Below are 21,693 nucleotides of genomic sequence, written 5' to 3' on the forward strand. Positions count from 1 at the left end.
GAATCATGCTCTGCTTCAGTATGTCACAGTACATGAGTCTGTGCCGCCCCGAGTCTACAAATCTATGCCGATTTGTATGCCGCCCCGAGTCTATGGAGAGGGGCGGCATACAAATCTAATAAATGAATGAATGAATGAATGAATGTTTGGCATTCATGGTTCCGTCAATGATCTGAAGTTCCCCAATGCCGACAGCATCATGCAACCCCAGACCATGACATTCCCACCATCATGCTTGACTGTAAGCAAGACACCCTTGTCTTTGTACTCCTCACCTGGTTGCTACCACACACCTTTGACACCATCTGAACCAAATACGTTTATCTTGGTCTCATCGGACCAGAGGACATAGTTCCAGAAATCCATGTCCTTAGACTGCTTGTCTGCAGCAGACTCTTTGCGGGCTTTCTTCTGCATCATCTTTAGAAGAGGCTTCCTTCTGGGACGACAGCCCTGCAGACTAATTTAAAGCAGTGTGCGACATATGGTCTGAGCACTGACAGGCTGATCCCCACCCCTTCAACCTCTGCAGCAATGCTGCAGCATTCATACGTCTATTTGCCAAAGCCAAATGACATCGAGCACGGACACTCAACTTCTTTGGTCGACCATGGCGAGGTCTGTTCTGAATAGAACATGTCCTGTTAAATTGATATATGGTCTTGGCCACTGTGCTGCAGTTCAATTTCAGGGTCTTGGCCATCTTCTTATAGTACAGGTGGCATGTGCAGCCATATTGGAGGGCACGCGAGACATTGCCCTGTGTCAGCTCCAACATGCACATGCTGATTTTCTGCCTTGGGAAAGGCTGTTTTCACCTGAATGCTTCAGGGAAACTTGCCTGAAGCCCCAGAGTGCAAAAAAACCCCCACACAATGGACAAACCGGAGGTTCAGAAAATGCACTTCCGATTTGCTGTTATGCTGTTTTTTGCACCCTGGAGGGTTCAGGAAAGCTTGCTGAAGCCCCGGAGTACAAAAAACAGCATAACAGGCATACCGGAAGTGTGTTTTCTGTACTAGTTAGGCTGTTATCTGCACTCTGGGGTTTCAGGAAGCTTCCCTGAGCCCTGCAGAGGGCAAAAAACCAGCATAACGGGAAAGCAGAAGTGTGTTTTCTCAACTTCCGGTTTGCCCATTTTGCTATTTTTTAACATCCCAGGCTTCAGTGAGGCCTATGTGCATGCATGGGGATGGGGGCAGGATTGTGCACATGCAGGGCAGCAGTAGGGGGGGTGCGTGCAGAGGGCAAGGTAAGAGGTATGGGCACATGCGCGCATGCTATCACACCCACACACACTCCTTTTGGTACGTGAACCAAAATAGGTACGCCATCACTGGCCTAGGCCGTCTTTATGTAGAGCAGCAATTCGTTTTTTCAGATCCCCAGACAGTTTATTGCCATGAAGTGCCATGTTGAACTTCCAGTGACCAGTATGAGAGAGAGAAACCAAATTTAACACACCTGCTCCCCCTTGACACCCGAGACCTTGTACCACTAACAAGTCAAATGACACCAGGGAGAGAAAACTTGGGCCTCATTTGGACATTGTCACTTAGGGGTGTACAGTGTTCCCTCGCTTTTCACGGGGGATGCGTTCCGAGACTGCCCGCGAAAGTAGAATTTCCGCAAAGTAGAGATGCGGAAGTAAATACACTATTTTTGGCTATGAACAGTATCACAAGCCTTCCGTTAACACTCTAAACCCCTAAATTGCAATTTTCCATTCCCTTAGCAACCATTCAGATTATTACTCACCATGTTTATTTATTAAAGTTTATTTAAAAAAATATTTATTAAAGGCGGACGAAAGTTTGGCGATGACATATGACGTCATCGGGTATTTTTTAATTAATATTTTTGAAACAGTGGTATAGACTTTCCACGAAGTTCGAACCCGCGAATAATCGAGGGAACACTGTACTCACTTTTGTTGCCAGCAGGTTAGACATTAATGGCTGTGTTTTGCGTTATTTTGAGGGGAAGGCACATTTACACTGCAATTGTAATTACAGAATTGAACAGAAATTGCATGCAGTTAGAAAGTTTTGGCTAGGAGATTTGTGTTCTTTTGTCATGCTATCACACCAACATGCCTAAATGTAGGATGCCCATCCTCTCCGTATGCATATGCGCATATGTGAACGTGAATGAGTTCCTTTCCCAGTGTCTGAAAAGCAGATCTCCACGTGACCATCTGGGCCCATTGTTGCAGCTTATCAGGGTCGGGTAAAGCCTCCGACGATCTATCATCAGACGTTTCTTATTCTCAATTGCCATTTTTGTAACAGAAAATCCTTTTTCAAGGTAACAACGAGGAGATTTAGGAGATTTCATATGGCTAATAATTCCCCAAACAGCTATCTGACGGTGTTGTTTTAAAAGCCGCTTAGTTTTTTGCTTTGGAGTTTATGAAAATCTCCTACACTAATATCCCGAGAGCCAGCCTATAATTGTGTTATTAAATCAATTGGAGCGGATTACATTGTAAAATCAATAAGCGGCTGTAATTGCATATTAGAAAGTTGTTCGGCTGTTGTTGATTTTTTTGTACACGGATAATTGTAATAAGCGTGTTTACCTTCATGCTGATTTGAAATCAGTCTTGCTAAATGACTTGTGGCAAGCAAGCTTTGTAATGGCATGTTTCCAGAGCCATCTGACCAAGTGCTTTAAGACAACTTGATACAGCCAGAGTTTAAAATGGAGGATCATAAAATATTTGGGGGGGGGGCACACCAGCTGTTTGGGTTTGGCTGTTCTTGCCGTTTCAGTTTTGCTTTCTTTGCACTAGACTGGGATATTGGGGGTGGGTGGGAGGCAGTAGACATCTATTATCAATGCCTTTAGCTTCAACATTTGGCTTTCTTGAAAATTGCTCCCTCTCAGAAAAATGTTTATTCATTTCAGTGGATGAACAGCTAAAAATGAAAGAGAAGAAATAAAAGAGGCGCCATGGAGTGGGTGCAGCAGATCTAGTATTTGGAGACGTTTTGTCCCATCCACTGTTTTCACCTTCTGACGTTAGGTTGAGTGAAAATTAAGAGTTCATTTATTACAAAAATGTCTATGTGTTCTGGTGGCTTACATTGAGAAAGCATTAAAATGATATGTGACAAACCTAAATTATTTCAGTTGCTGCTCCTCAATTAAACTTAGTTCTCTCTAAAATCTCTGCAAGGAAGAAATTGTCTTTTAAAAAAATTTTTTGGAAAGGATACGCAGTGTGAGTTAATCTGATCGTGGGGGAAATCTATCTATCTATCTATCTATCTATCTATCTATCTATCTATCTATCTATCTATCTATCTATCTATCTATCTAATCTATCTATCTATCTATCTATCTTATCTGTCTGTCTGTCTGTCTATCTATCTATCTTATCTATCTATCTATCTATCTATCTTATCTATCTATCTATCTATCTATCTATCTATCTATCTATCTATATCTATCATCTGTCTGTCTGTCTGTCTGTCTGTCTGTCTGTCTTTCTGTCTCTGTCTGTCTGTCTGTCTGTCTGTCTCTATCTATCTATCTATCTATCTATCTATCTATCTATCATCTGTCTGTATCTGTCTGTCTGTCTGTCTGTCTGTCTGTCTGTCTGTCTGTCTCTATCTATCTATCTATCTATCTATCTATCTATCTATCTATCTCTATCTTATCTATCTATCTATCTATCTATCTATCTATCTATCTATCCCTCTCTCTCTCTATCTTATCTCTCTCTCTCTCTCTTATCTATCTATCCCTCTCTCTCTCTCTCTATCATCTGTCTGTCTGTCTGTCTGTCTCTATCTATCTATCTATCATCTATCTATCTATCTATCTATCTATCTATCTATCTATCTATCTATCTATCTATCATCTATCTATCTATCATCTATCTATCTATCTTATCTATCTATCTATCTATCTATCTTATCTATCTATCTATCTATCTTATCTATCTATCTATCTATCTTATCTATCTATCTATATCTATCTATCTATCTATCTATCTATCTTATCTATCTGTCTATCTATCTATCTATCTATCTATCTTATCTATCTATCTATCTTATCTATCTATCTATCTATCTATCTATCTATCTATCTATATCTATCATCTGTCTGTGTCTGTCTGTCTGTCTGTCTGTCTGTCTGTCTGTCTTTCTGTCTGTCTGTCTGTCTGTCTCTATCTATCTATCTATCTATCTATCTATCATCTGTCTGTATCTGTCTGTCTGTCTGTCTGTCTGTCTCTATCTATCTATCTATCTATATCTTATCTATCTATCTATCCCTCTCTCTCTCTTATCTCTCTCTCTCTATCTTATCTATCTATCTATCTATCTATCTCTATCTTATCTATCTATCTATCTATCTATCTATCTATCTATCTATCTATCTATCCCTCTCTCTCTCTATCTTATCTCTCTCTCTCTCTCTTATCTATCTATCCCTCTCTCTCTCTATCTATCATCTGTCTGTCTGTCTGTCTGTCTGTCTGTCTGTCTGTCTGTCTGTCTCTATCTATCTATCTATCTATCTATCTATCTATCATCTATCTATCTATCTATCTATCATCTATCTATCATCTATCTATCTATCTATCTATCTATCTATCTATCTATCTATCTATCTATCTATCTATCTATCTATCTATCTATCTATCTATCTATCTATTGGACTTTTATGAAATGGTTTCAGTGTGATATTGCTGCACTGAGAAGGTGACATTTCTGGCCCCGACTCCTTGATCTGAAGGAATGGGCTGAGGGACCTGCCTCAGACTGGGGATTGCTGTGCAGACCATGAGAAAAGCTGCCTTATGCAAGCCGTTATCTTCACAGACCCAAAGTAGTTTCATGAATCCATGTAGATTATGCTACTGCTTGTTAATTTGTGCCCTCTCAAGCTCAGTTAATGTGAGAATTGCCTTCCTTGATATATTTATGTCTGAAGAGATGGGGGATTAAATTAAAAGTTATCATTGTAGTGTCATATGCACAATGAATGATTCACACACATAAGCAATCATTTAATATTACGAACACCAACAAACGTGGTGAATTAATGTGCTTAGATTGGAAATTTTAATGGAAATATGCAATAGTGTGAGATGTATAATGGTATACTTTCAGTTGATAACTTTTGGCTATGAAAACATAGTGTTTTATATATTGATTATCTCAGTTGATTCACATATTTCTGATGATCAAAACATTTAAATATGTTAAAGGGTTAAATAAGGTTCAGGAGGGAAGTGTTTTTAATAGGAAAGTGAACACAAGAACAAGGGGACACAATCTGAAGTTAGTTGGGGGAAAGATCAAAAGCAACGTGAGAAAATATTATTTCACTGAAAGAGTAGTAGATCCTTGGAACAAACTTCCAGAAGACGTGATTGGTAAATCCACAGTAACTGAATTTAAACATGCCTGGGATAAACATATATCCATTGTAAGATAAAATACAGGAAATAGTATAAGGGCAGACTAGATGGATCATGAGGTCTTTTTCTGCCATCAGTCTTCTATGTTTCTCTATATATTCACTGCTGCCTGGATTTGACATTTAGAATAATTAAAATCTATATAATGATGATTATATTATTGTATAGTCTTCCTTCACTTACAGCCATCCAGAGGTGTTGAGGTGCAACTACCAGGATTCTTAGGTCCAATTGTCAGGGGTGGGGGAGGAGTGATGATACAAAGAAGAAAGTTGCTTCATCTGTATAACAAGGGTGTTAAACCCATGGCCCGGATATGTCGCACACTGGCCACGCCCATGCATTGTAACTTTCCCCCCTTTAACTAAACCGGCCGTGGGCGTGGCCAGTGTGCGACATATCCGGGCCATGGGTTTAACACCCTTGTTATACACGAGTTTGGCATCCCTGTTGTATAATCTTCCCAAACCAACCATTCCATTTATAGACTGTTCTCAAAGTGAGGCCATGACTAGACCCATATTATCTAAGTGACACTTAAAATGTATTACATTTGCTTACGAGTCTTTGATTGAGAAACGATCTTTTAACATATTTGCTAAATGATTGTGAACTGCTTGGAGAAGTACAGCTGAGATATATAAGACTAGTCAGTCTCCCCAGTCAAATGAGATTCTCCTTAGAGAAGTGGAATCCCTTCTATTTTCACTTTTTTTGTTGTTGCAATATCTAGTTTGATTGAAGTTTGTGAATATAATCATTTTAGCCCTGCCCAAATCTCTGGCTGAGGCAGATATAATATTTGTGACAAAAAGAATACATGCCTGTTCTAATATGAGCATTTCCAAAAACTCACTCCCTAAGATCTCTTTGCTTTACTATGGTACCATTGTTATAACGCTTAAGTCTTCTATATACTATTCTGGGCTAAATAGCCAAGATGACAATTATAGCTTTTCTTTTATATAACCTGAGAGCATATGCACCAAAGACAAATTCCTTCTGTGTCCAACCACACTTGGACAATAAAGAATTCTATGTATTAACTTGGCCAAGATGTACTAATTATAGGCCTATCTCTATTCCTATAGTTGTTATAATAATTCTGTTTTGCACTTGTTCTCAGATTAAGTACAATATGTGACACAAATGCAGATTTTGCATAATTGTATCATCTATTTTTTTACTTTCTATTTTGTTTGATACAAAATGATGGCGCCAGTAGACTCACACAGAACTGTTTTAATTGTATGCATTTGCAAAATTCTGTAGGTCAAGATTGCAATCTCCTTTTCTGCTGCTTCTCGGCTGCCTTACCAGCACTCTGTAGGTTAATCAGAAGGAAAGTGATGGAGATGTTCTGAATATCTATTGATATCCTCCCTGAATAGGGAAGCGCCATCACTTTGGGGCCAAGATTGGTTGGACAGCAGTTTCCTGCTCCGTTCGGCCCCTGGTGTTCATTCTTCAGACAGTGTGCCTGTCTCCTAGACAGTGAAATATGGCCACAATTAGCCTGGATACAGTTCAATTATGATAAACAGCGCTTGCACCCTTTAAGCCGTGATTAAAAGGCCTCCCCCCTTTGATAGAGAGACCTAATTTCACATTATTATCGCTGCCGCTTGATTATAAAGCACTCCCTGGATTTACAGTTAAGAGATGGATGTAGAGGCACTGCTTTATCATTTACACATCAGTAATGATGCAGCTGTCCCTCTGCCACAACATCCATTTACTAGCAGGTGTGTGTGTGTGTGTGTGTTCTACTTCGTTCCCCCTTCAGAGTGGCAGCGCCACCCCATGTCATCCAGGCCCTGCCTGCCACATGCAAGTGGGCAAAGTCACCCTTACGGTAACAGCGTGATGAATGGGCGCGCACTAATGAAATGGAGACATCAAGGCATGGGGCGAGAAAGAAAGAGTGCTGATGGGAGGCAGCGGAGCTGTCCCAAGTCGAAGGGGAGCGGGAAGAAGGATCGCCTCGCCACTGTGTGCTGTCAAGGGAGAAATTACACATTTACTCTTGCTTTTTCTTAAGGAGACGGCCACCATAGATCAAAACATGGATTTACAAGCCAATTTTCAACATGAAATATAGACACCAAGAATCAATTTAAGCCTTGCTTCTATTTTAGCAAACTCTGCTTGCATTTAGTGCAGGTAACACAAATCAGCTCAAGTCTTGTTTCCCTGTTAGTTCAGAAGGGAATGGTTTGCTGTATCTGTCCATATTTCTGCCCTATTTTTTTTTTTTTTTTGCTGGAACCGCTACTATTCCTCCACTGTTAAGCAGTTAGCAGGGCCTGCAGTAAAGTTCTGAACTTGTGTGTGCTTAACACAAATACTTGTTACTATCTCAAACTGGTTTAGCTCTTCGTTTGTGACAGAATTCATAATTTAAGATCTATAAAATCTTAAACCGGAGTCACTTGTCTAGGTCTAGTTGTTGACTTTTATAAGGCAGATAAACCAGGCATTTCATGTTTGTAGCATTTCTGAGTGGAAAAGGACATTTTTGTCCTTGATCATTTTTTTCACTGTCACCAGTTTGTACTTGTTCTAATTTATATGAATTTGATAATCATATAATCTGAATAATTTTAAAATAAAAAAAAATACTTACTGTAAAAGTTACCATGAATTTTACTGAACATGGAATCGGAAGTGATGCTCCGAGTAAAAGAGTTGCTTCTGACATTGCTAGTCCCATTTGTATCATGTAAGACTGTCTCCAAGTCTTCTTCCAAGACTTTCTCCAAGATACTGCTATTGCAGAGACTATATTCACCTTATATCGGATGCTCTGTGTTGAGCCCTGACCTGGCATTTCACATATATAACTAATCCAAAGTCTGGTGTGTCAGTGTTTTAACTGGGAATTAGATCAGAATTATGTTTCACTAGATTTGAAAAGGAATTAATTTCACTTGAACTGAACCCAGAACAAGAGGTAATGCAATGTGAGCATAGTTTAAAGCAGGCGCTCATCCACTTCTCAAGAGCTGAAATATATTTGAAATTGAGATCTAGTAACATAAGATCTATTCTCATGCTCCTAGCCTTAAACAAATAATCTCCACCAGAAGAAGGCAACAAACCAGCAGACGTCCCATTTTGGGATAAGAAGAGGAGCAGGTCCTTTTGCTTACTGGTGCCTACATTCTGTGGCTCAGCTGAACAGTTGTTACAAGCACTTGCGAATACTGTTCACAAGACAAAGGGACAAAAATATTTATCTCCTCCTAAATTCATATTTTTTTTTAAATGGAGGAAAAATGGAAGCTCTTGAGAGTTTTCAGCCAAGCCAATAGACACAAATAGTTTCTATCAGGTCATTTTATATTTATGAACAAAACTGCAAAATTACTGGCTTCCCAAATTCAACGAACAGTAGGTAGTTCTCAGCTGCTCTCTTCAGAGTGAAAGAATTTTGACATTGAAAAGATTGTAGGACCTGTCTTTGTTGGACTTGATAAAACAGGTCATATTTGTTATTGCCACGAGACTGGCACTTGACACAAAAGCAGTTCTCCATCTCTGCCCTAAATATCAAGCGTCAAGATTTTAAGGATGTTTTTTTTCTGTTTATATCAAAGTTCGACATAATAACAAATTTGTGAAGATCCTGTATAATTTAACTGATGCAGTTTTATACACTCATTAGACAACCTGTGAGCCACTGAGCCATCGTTTCAGAAATATTTCCTTACCTAAACAGAGAAACTGAATGACCACGGTTGGCCAAAAAGGTAGTGGGAGTAGGAGCAATTTCTGACTTCCTGCCAGCTTCCCCATTGATTTTCCTTATGGGAGGCTATAGGGAGCATTGGCAGTGGTGATCATGTGACTCAAGGCTGGGCACAATGGCGCAGCAGCGCTGAAGTGATTACAACAATTTGAATTCCATGAGACTAATGCTTCCCAGATTTTAAATGCATTCTTTTTAGACTAGACAATTAGAAATATGTTGATTCCAAATTGTTGCCATGTTTCACCCAATTGAAATTACAGTTTTAGTAGTACATAGATCAGTGATGGCAAACCTTTTTCCTCAGGTGCCGAAAGAGCATGTGCACGCGCTATCACGCATGCTCGATTGCCCGTATCCATAACTCAATGCATGGGGACTACGAAAACAGCTGTCCCTGGAGGCCGGAAACAGTCTGTTTCCCAACTTCTGGTGGGCCCAGTAGGCTCGTGTTTTGCCCTCCCTAGGCTCCAAAGGCATCCCTGGAGCTGGGGGAGGGTCTCTGGAAGCCAAGAACGCCCTCCCAGAACCTCTGTGCAAGCCAAAAATCAGCTGGCCAGCACACACATGCACATTGGAGCTGAGCTAGGGCAACGGCTCGTGTGCCAAACGATATGGCTTCACATGCCAATTTTGGCACCTGTGCCATAGGTTTGCCACTGATATAGATTTTAGAATGTATTGTCCCAAAATGTTATACTGTGTTGTGGTTAGCTGCTGCTCCAAGGACTGTGGATGTGGGGGAGACATCCACATGCTGCAGGCCTGTTTTGCCCCTGGTGGAATCTGATGATGAAGGCTCCTCTGACCAAGAAGACATGAGTGACAGGGAGGAGAGTGTGGCAGACAGCTCAGAAGATCAATTATCTAGCTCCTCCTTGGATTCAGAACAAGAGTTAATGATACAGCCAGGCATGCAGAGAGCGATGCATAGGCAACAACAACTGAGAGATTATTATCAAAGAAAATGAGGCCACCTGTGGTTGGGTGGGGCTGTGGTAATTAGTGAGGCTGCTATAAATAGCAGCCTGTGGGTTTGGCCATTGTGGAGGATTATCTGATCGTTGTGTTTCGTGGCTGCTTTACTGAGTTTGACCTTTTGTGTGCTGATTTTTCCCCGCTTTGAAACTAAACCAGAGCAAAGTGTGTTTCACTTTGTGAAAGAAGGACTGTGAATTGCCTCACAACTGCAAGCTAAGTATCACAGAACTGATAAGGGACTTGTACCAATTACCAGTTTGTTTGAAGATGAGTGCTCTTTGCTATACCAAAAGAACATTATAAAGAACCTTGTTTTGAATTTTCAAACGTGTGTGTGTCTGAAATTTGTACCTGTGAATTTTTGGGAGGAGTCTACCAGAGAGCCCGAAAGAACATACTGTAGCTGAATTTAGGGTTTTTGAAAGAAAGATGGACTACAAATGTTTTTAAAATGTCAGATACCTGCCCCCAATATTAGTAGCATGAGCTAAAATCAAGAATAATACCTTTGCCAATATATTTAATTTCTCTCAGTATGTATGTATGTATGTATGTATGTATGTATGTATGTATGTATGTATGTATGTATGTATATATGTTCACTTCAATTCAATTTGTATGCCACCCAATTCCCTAGGGACTCTAAACTGCCAACTGTCTTCCTCTCATGTGCTCAAAATTCCCTTCCCTGTATTAAAATAAAATATTGATTGGATGGAAAGAGCAAGGAAATAAGAGGCCAAGATTGTCCATCTACATTGTAGAGGTGAAGCTTTTAGAGCTGCCATTTTCAGTAGCTTGCATAAACTTCCTTGATTTTTCCCTTGTTAGACAGAATGTGCTCTGTACAATTTGATTAGAATATGCTTCATTGCATACTTTGTATGAATGTTGAATCATAGTAATTGCCAGTTTTATTATTTTCAGTTGCATTTCAATTATTGCTTTCTATTACGATGTCTGGGCAAAAGATATCAGTAATCATAATACACATGTTTTTAAATGGCAAGTTGCTGATATAGGCTTCAGTAATTTTATAAGTAAGGTCATGGGTTGTGGCATGTTAGGAACATATCTTTTCTCGGTGCAGGCATAGCTACACATGCCTCTGCCACTACACTTACGATTGCGTAGACAACACGTTTCTTATTTTTAACCCACAATTGAAGTGTCTTCTTTTGTTTCCTTCTCTGGATATTAGATGATTGCAAGAACATTGCCAACATCATGAAGACGCTGGCCCACAGAGGCTTCATCTTCAAGCAGACCTCCAAGCCCTTTTGATCACCGGGGCCGGCCGGACAGGGCTGCATGCGGCCGGCTCCTGCTACATGGGTGCGATGGGCTGGAGCATTCGAACGACAGAAAGAGGACAGAGGAACGAGCAACCCCACGACCTCCGCCAGTTTTGCTGTTCTGCCAGTAGAGGCTGTATATATGGAACTGGATTCTCTGTGTAGGCCTGAAGTGACTCCCTCTCTAGGGCCAGCTGCCTGCCCGGCCTGGTCCAGCCTGCGGCCCCCTAGGGTGCTTGCTCCACATGGTTAGAGACGTAGATTGTTTTCCCTTTTGTTGGCTTCTGATTCCCATTGGCGTCTTTCTCTCTCTCTCTCTCTCTTTCTCTGTGCTCACAATTGCGCCTGTAGCAAGACCGTGGTGCTATGTTCTGGGCACTTGCCCTCTTTTATTTTGAGTACACTCTCTCAAGAGCTGCGGTCAAGCCCCTTCTCCTGTGTGAATCTGTTACTGTGTCTCCCGCGTGTCAGCTAAATATTGACTGGGCAGCATCCAGACAGTCCCCCCTTTCGGCGGCAGCCTTCTGCTCGTTCCCTTTCTGATTTCAATAAACACTAAGCCCCATCCCTGGTTCCTCCTGTATGTGATTAAGGAAGCTCGGCTCTTTCTGTTCAAGGTGAAGTGCCTGTATTCGATGCCCACCAAAAAAGCCACCTATATCCCTGGGGTTTCATTCAGCAGGGGCTCGAGCATCCTGGTTGATGCTCATCCGACGTGCAGCACTTCTCGCACCCAGCTCTCTCGTGGGTGCATCCTCAGAATGTCAGGGACCCTATTTAAGTGTTTTGTGCTTGCACGTGACCATCATGTAGTATGCAGTCCATTGCAGGCGGTGGACATGCCCGATATACTGCTTGTCCAGCCCAAGTTGTATTGCCAGCCTCAGTACACTGTAGCAACTCTGCAGGAGGACTGAAATCTCTCTTATTTCCCTTTACAAATCTAATTTCCCTTTCCACAATGGCTGAAGCCAGCGTGTTGCCTGAGAGATCTGGCCTACTCCAGTTCCCAATGCCCTGCGTCAGTATAGAGGGAGGAAGATTGGCCTATTTTTCTTCTTCTCCCACCTCAGTGTTTTTCCTGACAGAATATCCTTCCCTGGCCCTTGCTGAATGGACCCCCCCCAGGGGCATAGGCTCCAGCTGCCATCAACGTGGGAGCCACAACCAAGAGGGCTCTGCTCATGCAGCAGTCAGGCTGTGTGAGCCGATACAGGCACTGGGCCTTCCCAATAATAATGCATGGTGTGTGGATGTTCCAGCTGAACCCAACCTGACCTCTTCATTGGCTCGTTACTCCCATCCTTGCTGTAAATGTGCCACATGAATAAAGTTTGGGGGAAAGGAACTTGGCTCTTATATGCTGCAAGGGTGTGGGCGTGACCTTGCCAGCTACATTATCTCCTGTTGGGTGTATTGCCACCTCCTCCTAAAGCCTCTTTTAAATACAAAAGGGCTGGCACTTTCTGCATAGATATTTGCTTCGTTCCCAAATATATTTGTGCCCACAGTATTATTTAGATACAAATACTTAGCATTCAGGGATTAGTCAGGTTGTCCAGCAAACCTGGAAAACAGAGAAATCGGGGGATTATCAGGGTAATTGCCGGTTTGGGAAATATCAGGGAATTAGTAAAAAAAACAGAATATACCAGAGAAAAAGAACAAACTGTATTAAAACGTTTAAAAATCAAGGAAAAATCATGTAAAAAAAAAAGGGTTGCGCTGCTTGGCAGAGTTAAGCAGAAATGAGCATAACTGTGGCCACAACTCGCTTCCTCAGCTACTGATATTTCTCCATGGCTTAGCTGTTTGGTATATTGTCATCTACGACCACGCCTTAACTAGATCACAAGTTACAGGGAAATATCAGGGAATTTCAAAATACTTTCCCCCTGGACACCGTTAGTATCTATTTCCTTGCTTCTTCAGTAGGAGAGACTGTGAGGAAAGGGATTACTACTATTTAACTATTCATATTCCTATAAGCAGACGACTTCTTTCAGCTCCCAACTTGTGCTCTTGAAAAAGGGGAATAACAATAGGTAGTGACAAGAGACCAGAGACTAGGATGAAGCCTAGCCACCAGGCAACAGTTAAAATAACAGGAAATTATTAAAGGGCCTGTGTATGAAATGAGAATCTTGAGCTGGCAGATATTTAAACCTCATCTCTCTCTCATTGCACAACCAGGGATGATTTGTACGTAGGGTATATATTGGTTCTGGAACCACAGGAACTGGGAGGGCAAATTCCCTATCTTAAGTATTACAAGAAAAACAACATATTGTTATAAATACTACTAATAACTGGTCACCGATACTGTTTATACACAGTACAGGTAGTCCTTGGCTTACAAACACAATCGAGGTCAAAATGTCTGACCGGAAGTGAGTTTTGCACCATTTCACAACTTTTCTTGCTACCATTATTAATTCACTGCAGTTGTTAAGTTAGTGACACAGTTGTTAAGTGAATCTGGCTTCCCCATTGACTTTGCTTGTCACAGGGTCGCAAAAGGTGGTCACATGACCCAAGATTCATACACATGCCAGTTTCCAAGTGTCCGGTTTTTGATCATGTGACCACGGGGATACTACAATGGTTGTGTGGGGGGGGGAAAGGTTATGTCACTTTTTTCAATGCCATTGTAACTTCAAATGGGCACTAAAGTTGTATTTCCACATTTTTTTAATTAGTTTTAGAAATATACAATAGAAATGTACAATAGAGCCAGGGCAAGAACTATAGGGTTTTTAAAAGCACTAATTCAGTTTTAAAATAGTGAAAACATTGAAGGCCAATGAATAATTGCCAAACTTTTGTTGATTTAGAGAACAATGTATGAAGAACATACTGAATCCGTGTTCTTCATATATGTTTAGAATCATTTCTTAGAATCCAATGATTGCTTTGACTGTGTCCTTTTTCTCTCTCCACGATCTATTCTTTTTCAGTTCACCTAGGGCAGCATTCCTGTAGAGGCTTTGGCCAATAGAGATACGAGAGAGCAGGAGCATATGGGCCCATGACAGGCGGAGTCTGTGTTTCCTCCCCATTCAGACCAGTCCATCTTTACTTTGCAGGTTCTGCCCTCCGAGGCACATGGGAATGTAACCAAGCCTCTTCCTTCTCAGGTTAGGGACTCAGGATCAAAGGTCACGGGGATTTTAATGGCTCCCTCTGTGTAATCACCTGATCAGTTTTATTGATTCAGTGTCGATGGAGTCGTCTAATTAGTTTTCTATGAAAACGAAGAACTTGGCCTTTGACCTTTCTTTCTGCCAGCAAGAATGTAAATCAAAGGGCGTTGTCATGCACTATTGATTCCCAGTTGCACTTGAGGGGGAAAAGGAGGCAAGCACATGAGTTAGGCCTGACAGCTGCAGGCCAAGGGTGTCATAGTCCTCTTTTGACATGTATCTGAAAAGAAGATGAATATTCAAAAGGAGAGGGGAGGAAGCAGCTTTCTACAGAGCAACAGGGACATCCAGCCATTAAAGAGTCAGCAAGCTTGAGCCAGCTTTTCGAACACAGCAAACCTTTCGGGCTAGTTTATAGTGTTGATTTATTACTAAATATTTGACTTTCATATTGCCAAGGGCTAAACCACACAATCATGAGTGCCTCTATTTCCAAAGAATATGAGTATAGTGTTGGTAACAAAGCTAGAATTCTCTGCTCTATATATATTATGCATAAACACAGGTGTCTTCTATTTTGCATAATTTATTCTACTAAGAAAATACCATTAGTAGTTTTTCAAAGAACTTCTCTGATAACTCAACCTCTTGTTCTATATACATTTCTGGCTTGGAGGTCTCGTCTCAGTTAATTGTCCCACCAAAGCTACTCCCAACTATGGGAAAATAATGCTTTTAATAACAAGCATTTATTTAGCTCGCTGCTTCAAATGTTCAACAGAACTGATACAACTGTCATACCAGAGAGCACTATTAGATGGTACAAACAAAAACTGGGCCATCAACAGCATTACAATAAAAATGAGATCTTGACATTTATCAATATCTATGCAGAACACAGAGGGATTTGCTTCTAAGTAAATAGGAAGGATTGTGCTATGAGGATCCTTAAGAACAATTATTACATACGGACTGGAAATCATGTCGGAAGACATGAAGTTAGTAATGGCTGACCCAGTGTTTCACTAAAGGTACTTACACACTAATCTGACAGATAGTAGGCGCTGTAATAGCAAAAGGAGTCTCTCAGTCCAAATAATGGTTACTGCAATGTATATTTTGCCTAATCTGTCCTGGGGGTAAAACTTCCTTGCTTTGAAACATTAGATATATTTAAGGAGATGAAACTTTGGGAGAACAATTTAGCTTGTGATTATCCCTTAAGCTGACCTGGTAAGCCACAGAGAAACATATGCTAACTTTATGAGAATGGGAGAAGGCAATTGGAATTACTGCTCAAACAAGGGTCAGTTTTCTCCATTGATAATGTGATGCATGTCCACCATAACTTTAATTACACAGCCCATGCCCTTTCCAGCACAAAATGCAACCCCAATTCCTGTTTGGGATCTATCCCCCTGCCCTTCCCTCTCAATGACTAGAGATTCTGGAACCAGAGATTACAGATTCTATATTTACATCCGTTTACAAAACTCAGGAGTAGGCAAAATATACAATAAAATCACAGCAATGATCAAGTCATCATTTTGAGCTCGGCTTCTTCTTTACGGGGGCAGTAAACCCCCTTCTTCCTGATGTAAGCAAAGGCAAACAAAGTCCTTCAACATTATGGCCCCTACTACAGTACGAGGAGACATATCCTTCTGGCACCTGCAGTCAGTAACTTGATCCTCCAAGATCCTGAATTTGGACCATCATGCTACTCATGGCTTCTTCACCTTCTTGACAGAGGAGGAACTGGAAGCAGATTCCCTGCGCTTTCTCTGTTCCAACAAGAAACAAATACGAAGCAGAAGAGGAGTCAGTTTCTCAGACAAAAAACCCCCTGATTCAATTAAAAACATTGCAAAGCAAAAAATGAGGAAGCCTTACGTGTAGATCAGTAGTAGTTAAAAGAATATAAAGATGGAATACAAGGGAATTAGTTCATCGTTACAGTGACATGAAAAAAGGACAAGTACACATCTGATAGACAATGCCATAGCACAAAAAAGATGTTTGTTGCTTGTACATATTGGATAATATTGTTGCTGTTAGCCGCCCCGAGTCTCCGGAGAGGGGCGGCATACAAATCCAATAAATAAATGAATGAATGAATGAATGAATAAATAAATAAATAAATAATGGAAGGAACATAGGACATCAGCTTAAGAACAGAACACCATGTATCTGGCAGGCACATAATTTCCTTGGTTGATCCATGTTCTCCCCCTTGAAGCAAATTACGTTTCCAAAGGATACGGGCAGGGGTTGGCTACTCCAGGTTCGCCTGGGTTTGGGTGATCCTCTAGCAAAGATTCGGTGAGCCCTGTAATCCCACTCTTAACTGCCCACCCCATCCTGCACCCCCCAGGAGTCTTCACATGGCCCGTTTTGGATGCCAGGTAAGTGCAGGGCCTATAGGGAGGGCAAAAAAATGAGCCTCCTGGAGGCTCCTGAAGGCCAGAAATGGACCCACTTCTGGATTCCAGAGGGCCTCCGGAGCCCAGGGAGGCAATTTTCACCCACCAGAGGCTCGAGGAAAGCCTCCAGAGCTCGGGGAAGGTGAAAAATGGGCCTCCCAAAAGGCTGGAAACTTCCAGCCTCCAGAGCCCGAGGAGGGCAAAAACTCTCCCCACCACCATGGTACAGGATGCCGACCAGGCAGAGAACCCATTGCTAGAATTTTTGAAGCCCATCCCTGGATTCAGGAATTCTACTTCCACTGCCCCAGCAAGGGCATATAATTATTTCATTTGGACTACCAAATGCCTAAAATTATATTTCAACAGCTTGAAATCAAGAGGCCAGTGGGAAGAACCTGAATAATTTACTGATACGACCAAGGATTATAGAGCATCTTGATGAATGAATGAATTTTTTTTTCTAAAGAACATCAGTGAAGAGAAGAAATGTATAAGTGGGTCCTTGGATTATTCATTCACTCCCACCTAGGCTTGTTTTAAATGTCTGCAATATAAATGATTAAGAACTTCAGCAAATAAATCCCATCCTCTTCCAATATTTTCTTCCATTCAATCGTGTCTGATTCTTGGAGACTGCCTGGATAGAAACATAGAAGACTGACGGCAGAAAAAGACCTCATGGTCCATCTAGTCTGCCCTTATACTATTTCCTGTATTTTATCTTAGGGTGGATATATGTTTATCCCAGGCATGTTTAAATTCAGTTACTGTGGATTTACCAACCACATCTGCTGGTAGTTTGTTCCAAGGATCTACTACTCTTTCAGTGAAATAATATTTTCTCACGTTGCTTTTGATAAGTCCCTGCAGTTTTTCTGATGGTTTTTCTGAAGTGGTTGGCCTCTGCCTCCTTTCTAGGGCTGAGAGACACTGACCAGCCCAAGGTCACACCGCTGGCTTTATGCCTAAAGTGGAACTAGTACTCACAAGCCTTCTGGTCTCCACCCTGATCCCTTAACCGCTACACCAAACTATCTCTGTCTTACGGATGAAAGCAGCTGCTTCTTGGGAATGCACAAGCCTATTCTCTGAAACCGCAGCAGGCTCCTGGTGGACTCACAAAGCAGCCTTTGATGATATTGTTTAAGTGGTACCTGCCTGTATTTGAGGAAATGAGGTCAAAAGATAGGCTTTAAATAGCCAGCACAACCTGAAAACAGGCATGGAAATTTCCGAGGCTGCTGAATTAATGGGGATGAGTGCATGTGTTTGATAATCTTGATGTGGCAAAAGAACGATCTTTCAAATATGTCACAAATTCATATCAATCACCTTCCCTAGCTTGGCTTTTCCTATCGCTGTGGGCGAAAGCGAAAAGTGCTTAGGAAAAAAAATGTTCTACATTATAATTTACAAGAAACTGGGAGCCTGCCTCGCTGTTAATGGAAAGGAATTATTTTAAAATGAGAATACATACATTCCCCCCTCCCGCCATGACAGAGACACATATTTTATAGCGACACACGAGTGAGCTTTTCTAACTCCATCCTTAAAGGAAAGATTTTTGATGTTAACAATGTAACTTTGCACTTTCAAGTAGGCTCAGAAAACAAGGAGCCAGCAGGAGTTCAGATAAAGGCAGCTTAAAAGTCAAATGATTCTGACTCTGAACCCAAGACTTCTTACAGACAAGGTCTTTTCGTTTCCCCATTAATAGGCTGACTTGTGAGCCTAGGAACAAAGAGTGCTGATGTGAGGAATTCTGAGGAGAGTCAACTCATTATGGATGGGCAAGTAGAGTCTGAGTTGTGCAAATCAAAGGCCCTAATCTGGAGTAACTGGCTGTACTTGTGCTTGGAACTAATTTGTTCCCAAGTTATAGCTCACCTTTTGCCCCTTCAAGGCCCAGAGCAACATCCTTTCTGGGTCAGCCGGAACGAGGGAGAAAAAGGCCTTCAATGGGAACCCACCAATAATGGACCTGGCTCCCAACTAAAATACATGAATTGTTCTTGGGAGGAAAAAGTCGCCGGCTAAATGTTGACCTCCAGCCAATTGAAACCACTGACACCAAACCATGTAGGGTTTAAATTTGGGAATGCATGACACCAACTTTTTAGGAACTATTTCTTTTAAAAGTTTTAGGTTGGAAGAAAGTCTTGCCAAATGAAAAAAAAATAAAAATAAACCAGAACTTTTAGATAATATAAATTCAGATAAATTCAAATGTCCACTTCAGATACTGTCTGCACCATGATTTCCCCACTCCACACATACTATGGATATATGACGCAATAAATATCTTTGATAAAAGAAGGGGTTTTGCTCAGAAGACAAACAACTAAGCACCAGGAACCCCAATTATGCCATAGGTAGATGTAAAAGACTCATAGTTCATAGGCACCATCTGTCCATATTTCATAGGCGCTATCTGAACATTTAGCAATGTGAATTATACTCCTACTACTTAAATTCATTCCAGAGGCTCATCTGGAATCCCAACCAGGATAAGAACCCACTACCATGGCTATCATACTCTAACCATAGCTACTATATGTAGCCCCCATGTTTAAACACGACAAAACATTTAGGGGCTTGGGCAGTGAGACAATCATCAGTAAGTGAGTTAAGGGATAAACACATACCCATTTTCCAAAAAAAATAATAATTAAAAAACCTAGTAATTAAATAAATATATTAAAAAGAAAACAAGTAACAAAACTCGAAGGGAAGACTTGATGGATCGCTAGGTTCTTTTCTACCATCAGTTTTCTATGTCTCCATTTGCTCATTGAGATCTATTTCAGTCAAATGTCTTTATCTAATCCTCATTAGCAGCACTAGCTGAGAGTGGAATCTGTCATTAAGTTATAGTTCAAAAACCATGTGACCTCACTGCTTAGAGTTCCAACAGTCCAAGCTGCCATTATTAAACAAAGACCTTATGGATAGTTAAATGCGGATCTCATGCAACCACCATTTCCAACATCCTGCCAGTTTCATATTGACTTTCATGTTAGGAAGCCCAGAGAAAGTCATGCATTGCTACTATGCGACACAGGACATCACAACATCTGTAATATGAGGTTGTAACTATCACCTCTAGTAACTTTCTCCCTCATCAATCCACATTCTTTCTACAAGGAAAAAACAAGCTGGTTTCAATATTAGGAACTGGCCATCTCCTCAGCCAGACTTGGTGCCAATCCAAGTTAGGTGCCAATCTTATAGAAATAAGTAGTCCAAACAATTGGACTTCTGGTGCTCACCTAAAGTAAATAATGGTAACTCTCTGCAACAAATTCATAAAGGAGAATTCCCCTCTATCCTCCATCCTGAAAACAACAGCGAACCTTCCTGGGCTGCCCCCTCTTTTGGGGGGGAATTTTTTTCCTTTCCAAAGACAGTGTAAAGGGGTCACAGTGTGAATGCGCTTGACCTTTTGTCTTGAATTAATCTAATTGTGTCGTCTTTGGGTAACCAGCTGGTAAAGGTCAGAGCTGTATTTAAGGGGGGGGGGGGCTTTAGGTACCAAACTTGCCTTGCAGTGAATTAACTTGATTACATTTCTTTCAAGTACATCACAGTCCAGATCATGTTAACCCTCTTGGTGCTATTCTCTCTGCTATTCCAAGTCCGGAATGAGAAAATACAGTGCCATGCAAGACTCCAACATTTTGTAATAGAAAATGGCTATACCGAAAAATGTCTCGGTACTGAATAAGAAATGATTATGAGATTGGCTAAAGCCCAGATATGGACGGGACTTTGACTTTCCCAAAAACAGCAGGGCAGCGGTGCTCAGCAGGATGGTTTGGACCAGGGGCAGGCAAAGTTGGCTCTTCTAGGACTTGTGGACTTCAACTCCCAGAATTCCTGAGCCAATCATGCTAGCTGAGGAATTCTGGGAGTTGAAGTCCACATGTCATAGAAGAGCCAACTTTGACTGCCCCTGGTTTAGACCATTCCCAATAGTGACTTCTATCCTCCCCATTAGAATGGGCTGCTACATAAAATTCCAATTTAATCTCTTAATTCTGTAAAATCTCCAATTTTGTAAAGACTGTGGCATGCCATTAAGCCTACGCACTGGATAGCTGCACTACAATGAGCAAGAAAGGAGTAATGGCTACCTACTAATAGATTGATCGCAAATTTAACTAATAACCAACCCCATTGTAACAAAGTCTGTATCTTAGAATTTAAACTTAGTTGGAGATATAACAAAATGTCAGTTTAAAGAGCAGGACAATGAGGCCCTAGACTGAATGTGGGTGCGGGTGATTACATTGTATATACTGAATGAAACATCCTGGAAGTCTGGTGCCATCAAGTGAACTTGGTTCCAGGAGCTAATGACTGCATGAACAAATTCCTTCTTTCTTATTTTATTATTTATTATTTATTTATTATTTGGATTTGTATGCCGCCCCTCTCCAAAGACTCGGGGCAGTTCACAAGTGCAACAAATCATAAATAATCCAATTAATTAAAATATTTAAAGATTTAAAAAACCCCATAAACTAACAGACACACACACAAGCATACCATGTATAAATTAAACATGCCCAGGGGGAGATGTTTCAATTCCTCCATGCCTGACGGCAAAGGTGGGTTTTAAGGAGTTTACGAAAGGCAAGGAGAGTAGGGGCAGTTC

At 41.1% G+C, this 21,693-nt stretch overlaps 2 protein-coding genes across 4 annotated transcripts in view; one reads left to right on the forward strand and one right to left on the reverse strand.

Annotated features, from left to right (window-relative positions):
- The window catches only part of ERI3 (ERI1 exoribonuclease family member 3), a 320,745-nt gene extending 307,930 nt beyond the window's left edge, over positions 1-12,815 (forward strand). Inside the window, exon 8 of the mRNA XM_070745043.1 lies at positions 11,374-12,815. Within this exon, the coding sequence (XP_070601144.1) occupies positions 11,374-11,456 (83 nt within the window). The 3' untranslated portion in view covers positions 11,457-12,815. The remainder of the gene's footprint in view (positions 1-11,373) is intronic.
- A 2,363-nt stretch (positions 12,816-15,178) lies between these two features.
- Positions 15,179-21,693, reverse strand: part of DMAP1 (DNA methyltransferase 1 associated protein 1) — a 53,279-nt gene continuing 46,764 nt past the window's right edge. For all 3 annotated transcript variants that reach the window (XM_070745039.1, XM_070745040.1, XM_070745042.1), the window contains exon 12: positions 15,179-16,394. In XM_070745039.1, the coding sequence (XP_070601140.1) occupies positions 16,335-16,394 (60 nt within the window). In that variant the 3' untranslated portion in view covers positions 15,179-16,334. The remainder of the gene's footprint in view (positions 16,395-21,693) is intronic.

The sequence above is a fragment of the Erythrolamprus reginae genome, chromosome 3, assembly GCF_031021105.1.
Source record: "Erythrolamprus reginae isolate rEryReg1 chromosome 3, rEryReg1.hap1, whole genome shotgun sequence".
Taxonomy (NCBI): domain Eukaryota; kingdom Metazoa; phylum Chordata; class Lepidosauria; order Squamata; family Dipsadidae; genus Erythrolamprus; species Erythrolamprus reginae.